This window comes from Myotis davidii, unplaced genomic scaffold (assembly GCF_000327345.1).
Source record: "Myotis davidii unplaced genomic scaffold, ASM32734v1 scaffold130, whole genome shotgun sequence".
Classification (NCBI taxonomy): domain Eukaryota; kingdom Metazoa; phylum Chordata; class Mammalia; order Chiroptera; family Vespertilionidae; genus Myotis; species Myotis davidii.
Window position 1 is genome coordinate 6,953,272 of NW_006285040.1, and position 8,233 is coordinate 6,961,504.

Genomic DNA, 8,233 nt, shown 5'->3' on the forward strand with positions numbered 1-8,233 from the left:
GGGCCAGGCCGGGGATTGGGCTGAAACTGGCAGTCCAACATCCCCTAAGGGATATAGCAGTGCATGAAGCAGCAGGCAGCCAGGGAGGATCGCTCCTGCTCATCCTGGTCCCGCTGTGCCTGCTGCCAATGGGGCAGGAGAGGCTCATGCTGCTGCAGCTGCGTTAGCCAGTCATGAGCCTGGCTTATGGCTGAGTTCTTACATTGAGCGTCTGCCCCCTGGTGGTCAGTGTGCGTCATAGAGACCGGTTGACGAGTTATTCAGTCACTATAGGCTTTTATATATATAGACTAGAGGCCTGGTGCATGGATTCGTGCACCAGTAGGGTCCCTCGGCCTGGCCTGAGGGGATCAGTGGACCTCCATGCCGTCGCAGCCCAGCCTTACCCGCCAGCTCATCGGGCTCCAGCCCGTCCTTTGCCATTGCTTACTGCCTCAACCTCTGTCAGGCTCGTACAGTATGAAGTAGTGTGTGAAGTGGCAGGCAGCTGGGGAGGAGCCTGTGCAGTTCCCTTTCATCCCAGCCTCGCTGCACCTGCTGCTGCTGCTGCGGCTAGGTAGGCTTGCTGCCGCTCTGCTGTGATCTCCACATGCCTGCCCTAGGGTGATACCGGTGCACCCATGACCACGCAGCTGCCACTCATCATCACATCCTCACTCCCTGTGTGGCGCCGGAGAAGTGGCACGGGCTCACATCTGGTCAGTCTCAATCCCGGTCCCAGTCTGGATGGGGAAGGAGCATGCAGGGAGAGTATCTGCAGGAGAGACTCACTCCTCCACAGCTGCACTTGCCAGCCATGAGCCCTGTGTCTGGCACCTGTTGATCAGCTGAGCGCACTGACCAGCTGGAGGCAGCTCCTGCATTGAGCGTCTGCCCCTTGTGGTCAGTGTATGTCATAGCTACCAGCCGGTCATCTGGTCGACTGTTCACTTAAGCTTTTATATATGGGTAGGTTGTCAATTCTTCCCTGTAAAGTACAGTGCTACAGTAAACTTAGTATGTCTCCTACACATGTGTGATTTTCTTGGGGTATGTACCTGGGTCTTAGGGATGTGCATCATTCAGCTTCACTAACCATTGTCAAATTGCTCTCTAAAGTGGTGATAACAGTTTGAGAGTTCTCATTCCCTTCCACTCAATTCTTAATACTTGTTATTAAGTTTATAATTTCTGCCAATCTGAGGCACATGAGATAGTATCTTACTAGTATTTAGTTGACTATGAGTGAAGTTGAACATCTTTTCTAAATTTATTGACATTTCAGGTCAATTTTATCATGTCCTTTGCCCATTTTTTTTTGGACTGTCTGTCTTTTTTTTTTTTATTGACTTATAGGAACTAATTATATATCCTGTATAATAATTATGCCTCTGTTCATATGTGTTGCATATATATTCTTCCAGTGTATAAAAATATGTTTATACTAATAACATGTCAGAGTATAACTGAGAAAAGAATAGTATGCAAAATAAATGGGAACATTACAGTGTTCTGCAGACTTTTTGGCAATGGCATAACATGACGGTACTTTACCAGTACGGTGTTCGTGATAACATATAATATAGCTTTCAGATTTCTTATTAGATTTGAGGACAAAGAGTACATTCTGATAAAATAATTGACAGAACTTAATTTATCAGAAAAGTTGTTGGGATTTACTCCCTTTAATAAATATTCATTGCCCTAGCTGGTTTGCTCAGTGGATAGAGCACTGGCTTGCAGACCAAAGGGTCTCGGGTTCAGTTCCCGTCAAGGGCACGTATCTTGGTGGCAGGCTCTTCCCTAGCCCAGGCCCTGGTCAGGGCGCATCCAGGAGGCAATCAATTGATGTATTTCGCCGAAACCGGTTTGGCTCAGTGGATAGAGCGTCGGCCTGCGGACTGAAGGGTCCCAGGTTCGATTCTGGTCAAGGGCATGTACCTGGGTGTGCGGGCAACATCCCCACTGGGGGATGTGCAGGAGGCAGCTGATCGATGTTTCTGACTTTCTATCCCTCTCCCTTCCTCTCTGTAAAAAATCAATAAAATATATTTTAAAAAAAATTGATGTATTTCTATCACATCGATGTTTCTCTCTGTATTTCCCTCTCTTCCTTTCTCTCCAAAAGATCAATGGAAAAATATCCTCGGGTGAGGATTAACAATAAAAAAATCAATCAATTAATCTTCATTGACGTTTGCTCTAGTTAGTTCCGAACTACGTAGGAGGGCATGCTGAAATTTTCATTCCAGTAGCATTTGCCTTTTTTTTTCTTTTCAGTTTCAAAGCCCAAGGTATTATAGATGGTGTTGTTAATGATATAATGGACCATATACGCCCAGGTCCCTGTCGCTTGGATTGGGACAGCTTAATGACTTCATTGGACATTTTGGAGAACTTTGAAGAGGTATTTGTTTAGAAACATTACTTCAGATTGTGTGTGTGTGTGTGTGTGTGTGTGTGTGAGAGAGAAAGAGAGAGAGAGAGAAAGAGTGCATGTGTGTGTGTGTGGGGGGGGGGGAGTACCCATGTGGGTGTGAGCAAAGTACACACTTGCATTCATTGCTTTGAGAATAAGTAGTCATGGCAGAAGTCTCACAGGGGAATCCTTGCTGCTTTTTAAAAAGCTTGAGTTTTCTCATATTACCTAATGAGTCTTATTTTCTGAAATCTAAGATTTTAGAAGTTTATCTAAGATTTCAGAAGAACTGAGTTTATTTTCTGAAATCTAAGATTCTGAAAACACCACTATTATATTCAGGTTTCCTAGTAAATTGTATGTAAGTTTTCTGTTGAAGTCAAAATCAAAGACCAAAGATGTCACTCTGAACAAAGTGGCTTCCTGTCTTTTTCTATTTCTATTAATTTAGTTCTTACCATGTTTGAATTTATTTTAAAATATATTTTTATTGATTTCAGAAAGGAAGAGAGAGGGAGAAAGAAATAGAAACATCAATGATGAGAGAGAATCACTGATCAGTTACCTCCTGCATGCCCCATACTGGGGATCGAGCCCGCAAACCAGGGCATGTGCCTTGACCAGGAATTGAACCATGACCTCCTGGTTCATAGGTTGATGCTCTACCACTGAGCCATGCCAGTTGGGCTGAACGTCTTTATTGAATTATGTGGTGTTTTAGTGAATGTATTTGTGTATTTTATCTTAAACACCTAAGGGTTACACCACCTACTTCCATGTTGAACAGACCACTGGATGCAAAGTGACTATTGAATTAGAGACTTGGATATGAGGAAATATCTCTATATTTTTATTATATATCTTCTTCATGTGTATAGCAGCAGTGAGATTTAGAATAGAAATCTAAACCTGTCAGAATCACTGTAAGAATTATTACTACTAATTATAAGACATTTTAGATGAGTATTAGTTTTTTACTAAGGATGAACTTATGATATATGATTCTATGTATGTGTCCTTAGAGTAGGAAGTAACACCTGTTACCTTTTGTCCTTCAGAATTGCTGTGTGATGCGTTACACTACTGCTGGTCAGCTTTGGAATATCATTTCCCCAAGAGAGTTTGTTGATTTCTCCTACACTGTGGACTATAATGGAGGGCTTTTATCTTGTGGTAATGATCTCAAAACTGTATACTGTCTTTCAGTTTGTTTTAAATATTTGAGTTTTCTAGGCTGGATTTTTTTTCTATGCAAGATATGTTTTCATAATTATTTTATAATCCTAAGCTTTATAAATACTGAACCCTAGAGATTAAAATAACAATATCAAGAAGGATTCTGAAATTCAAGTTTTTGTTTCCAGTTACATGCTATCCTCCAGATCAGTGGTCGCCAACCGGTGGTCCACAGACCACTGGTGGTCTGTGAGTTCCGAAAGGTTGGCAGCCGCTGCTCCAGATCACAGCTAACAAACATGGATAACATGACTGCCTCTAAGAAAGAGATCCAGTAAATGAAAAATAGCTTCTTAGTCACACACACACACACACACACACACACACACACACAAATAGACTTGGTATGTGTTAGGGTGTTCTCCTTTTCTGAGTTGTGTACAATTTTACTTTTGAAACTAAAAATAGTGCTATTAGAAGGTTCCTGCTTCCTAAGATATATCTATAGGTAAGTTAATATGTTTTCTGTATATACTTGAGTTGCCAGTTGTAGTTAAACATCTATTTGTTTATTTTTGACCAGCTACTACCAAAGTTGGATACGGAGTGCCTGTGGAGACTGGTGGTACCATAGGTTTTTTTAAAAATATATATTTTTATTGATTTTAGAGAGGAAGAGAGAGAGAGAAACATCAATTATGAGAGAGGATCATTGATAGGCTGCTTCCTGCATACCCACTACTGGAGATCAAGTCTGCAACCCCAGGCATGTGCCTTGACTGGGAATCGAACCGTGACCTTCTGGTTGATAGGTCAACGCTCTACCACTGCCATACTGGCTGAGTCCATAAGTTTGTTATTGGCACCTTGAGGCCTGGATGCTACATCCAAGATTCTTTAGTTTCCAAGGAGTTCCCAAGATGACATGATACTATCCATTCTGAAGGGGTTAGAATTTTCTGCATTACCTGTCTTAGCTCCCCGTCAGAAATCTACTTGGTAATTATTCTTTTTCATTCTTCCATGGTCCCTCTTGGGGCTGAATTTTCATCTACAGGGATAACAAGACAAATACTGAAACAAGAAATCTAATATTTTAAATATCCAGAGTTTTAGACTTATGTCAGTCACTCCTATTAATAGTGTTATTTTCAAATTGCCTTGTAGGGGTCAGCCTTGACTGGAGTGAGAAGAGAGCAGAATTTGTTCGTGGATATAACCATCCCTGCGGTTGGTTTTGTGTTCCACTTAAAGACAATACAAACCAGAGTCTTTTGACAGGCTATATTCAGACGGATCTGCGTGGGATGATTCCTCAGTCTGCAGTAGATACAGCCATGGCAAGCACTTTAATCAACTTCTATGGTGATTTACAAAAAGCCTTATGAAAGGCATAAGACGTTTAAACTTGTAGTACTACGACCCTCTGAATTAACTCCTTCTTTCAGCTCCATGGCCTGTAAAAATCATCACCCTTTTCTCTCATCTGTATAGCTCGTAGAAAAATTTGAGATATTTTTGTGTTATTTTATTCCTAAAGTAAATAGCTGTCTAAGAGAGGGCATTGTAGTTTTTTTAAATAGTTATTTGCACCTTGTTTGGTATGGCAGTCTGTGTGTCTATGAATGGAGAGCATGACAGAAATCCACCCTGAAATAGGTGGATTCTTTGACTCAAACTCTTAAGAAAATGAATAGTGCCTCAGTATGAATTTTTTGGCTGCTTTGAATTTAGAGAGAGCACAAGCTTCATGCCGTTAGGTTAAAATAATCTATTTTAGAGCTCTATAAACATTTTGTAAAAGTTCTAATTTTTTTTTAAAGTTAAATATTAGTGCTTTAGTTTTGGTATGCTCTATGAGTTTGCCAATATCTTGACTAAAGAAAATGCTCTTTATATTTTATAAATATGAACCTCATTATCAACTGACTTGCACTGCTTTAAGTATTGAAAAGATCAGAAATAAATGGGTAGATATTATAGTAACTATAGAATCCAATCAAAAGCATTTCAATTTTGATACCTAGATAGCATTATTTTGTGAATATCTTTAAAAATATGATTGTTTTTTATGTGCATTTATTTTGGGAGTCTTAAAACATTTATGCATGAAACAGTACAAAAACTGCCATCTATGTAATGGGGATACACCATTGATTGAACAGTAGTCTGAGTTTTGTGAAGTGGCTGGTGGTATCCTGTATTTAGCAGCAGGGAATCATCTCTCTAGAAGGTCAAATTCAATGAATGTTCTGTACATGTTCCAGTTTTAAAAGTATCACTCAACTCATAAAATATTACTACTTCATAAACAGTCATAATTGTGATGAAACTTTTGTCTGGTACTGTAACAAATGCATTCAGAGAGTCATTTTGTAACTAGAATGAACAATAATAATTGGTCCCTTGATTCTATGGCTGCCTTAAAGGAACATTCTACATGATTTTAATATCCCAAATGACTCTGGCTTTTGAACTGTCCACCTAGTTTACTTCTAAAATAAGAACTTGAGGCATCTCAATGTGTCCAGGCAATTCTTTTTGTGTGTGTGGTTAATACAGGCAAATTTTTGCATGTATCTATTTGTGTATATGCACACATCTTGAAATCCATTTCAGTGTTCAGTGTGAGTTCTTTCTGCATTATTATTATTATCATTTTATTTCCTCTTTGTGTGTGTGGTTAATATGGGGTAAAGCGAACTCTGGAAATTCATGCCAGATAGACTACAAAAAGCATAAGAGCATATGGTGGTTCAGGTGCATGAAGGTTTGATCTGTGTTTTACTTCACTATGTTTACCTGAGTGTAAAGAAAGCCTAGATCCTCAGACCCATTTTGATAAAGTGAAAAAAGTTGAGCTGGTTTTTGTCTTTATTTTTTTGCTATTAGCAATGATGTTAAAAAAAATAAATAAATAAAAGGTTGTAGTACTACATTATCCATGGTGAATATCTCACAAGTTTTCGATTGAAAATAATTTGTTTCAAGAACTGACAGAAATGATGTGTAAATGATCCTATTTTCTTAACTTGAAATTTATTAATTAATTTTTTTTCTAAATTGGAACTTGAGTTGCTGGATTTTTCTCCCACTTTTTTCTTCTTCTTCTTGTAATAGGGAAAAAAACATCAGTAGTTTAATTTTTAGCTCCCCACGGAAATTTATTAAATGTTAGTTTTCAATAAAAAAAAAAAAGAAAGAAATGTTAGTTTTGACTTTATGTATTTTTTTATTTGGTTTTATTAGTGTAGAGTAGGAAGTTTCTTATATTTAGGTATTCTGTCTAAGATGGAGAAATACCAACAGATAATCAGTTATAAGGTGCCCAGACTGGGTAAAGGATTTGCAACAATATTGTATATAAGGGCTGTGATTGCCTGATATGGGAACCCCTAAACACAAATGAACTGTCCATTCTCAGTTACTCTAATGTTCCCTTTGTCCTATTCCACTTATACCTCTGGTGAGTGATTACATAATCCACTGTTTACTGTGGACCAACTGCAAGTAACAGGATACTCATAGAAAAATTCTCATTGCAATATTGAGTCATAGGGATTGAAAATTTATATTCGAATTACCTAAAATTTATATGCAGCTTCTAAATGGCACTTCAGATCTACTGGGCTCTAGCTGTATACTTAAAAACAAACAGCTTTATTGGATTTATATGCTACACAATTTGCCGGTTGTAGGTATACAGTCCAGTGATTGTTTAGTTCATTTATAGTTGTACAACCATCATCACAATCATTTTAGAACATTTTCATCTCCCACAAAGACTCCTTTGCCTGTTTGCAGACTCATAACTAGCCAAAGTTTAGCACAGTTGCCAGTATACAGAAGATGATGAAAAAGATTATAGAATAGGATTTGTTTTGTTTTTAAGAGTAGAGTTGTATTTGAATCTAAGCTCAGGAACCTTGTGTTAATATATTGAAATATGTTATCTCAAGTACCACAATGATAAGAATTTAAGGATGTGGGTTGGGATTAAAGAGTCTGCTGTTTCTATAGCATTGCTGTAGAATAGAAAAATAATGTGAAGCCATATGTCAGGGGTCCTCAAACTACGGCCCGCGGGCCACATGCAAATACAAATATTGTATTTGTTCCCGTTTTGTTTTTTTACTTCAAAATAAGATATGTGCAGTGTGCATAGGAATTTGTTCATAGTTTTTTTTTAAACTATAGTCCGGTCCTCCAACGGTCTGAGGGACAGTGAACTGGGCCCCTGTTTAAAAAGTTTGAGGACCCCTGCCATATGTCATTTTAAATTTTCTAGCAGCAATATTAAAAAAATAAACAGCTGGGGTTAATTTAATAATATAGTTCATGTAATTCAATAGATCCCAAATATTATCATTTCAACATGCAATCAATATTAAAAATCATTTAGCTGTTTTATATTCTTTTATATGAATGCCTGGTGTATATTTTCTAATGTGGACTTGCCACATTTAAGTGCTCATTATCCACATGAGGCCAGTGGCCTGTACTGAATAGCACAGTTCTATGGTATATGTATTAACTTGCTATTCTATAATATGAAGTAGAGAATTTCATGGAATTACTCTTAAATACAAAATCTTTTCTGATTACCAGAGCTTTCAGGGTTTACTAAATTGGGACTGCTAAACATTAGAAATAAATCAC

General features: G+C 38.1%; 1 protein-coding gene across 1 annotated transcript in view; it reads left to right on the forward strand.

The window, feature by feature from the left end:
* The window catches only part of STARD4 (StAR related lipid transfer domain containing 4), a 19,977-nt gene extending 12,370 nt beyond the window's left edge, over positions 1–7,607 (forward strand). Inside the window, exons 4-6 of the mRNA XM_006755295.2 lie at positions 2,260–2,386; positions 3,457–3,571; positions 4,742–7,607. Of these exons, the coding sequence (XP_006755358.1) occupies positions 2,260–2,386; positions 3,457–3,571; positions 4,742–4,962 (463 nt within the window). The 3' untranslated portion in view covers positions 4,963–7,607. The remainder of the gene's footprint in view (positions 1–2,259; positions 2,387–3,456; positions 3,572–4,741) is intronic.
* Positions 7,608–8,233: the final 626 nt, after the last annotated feature.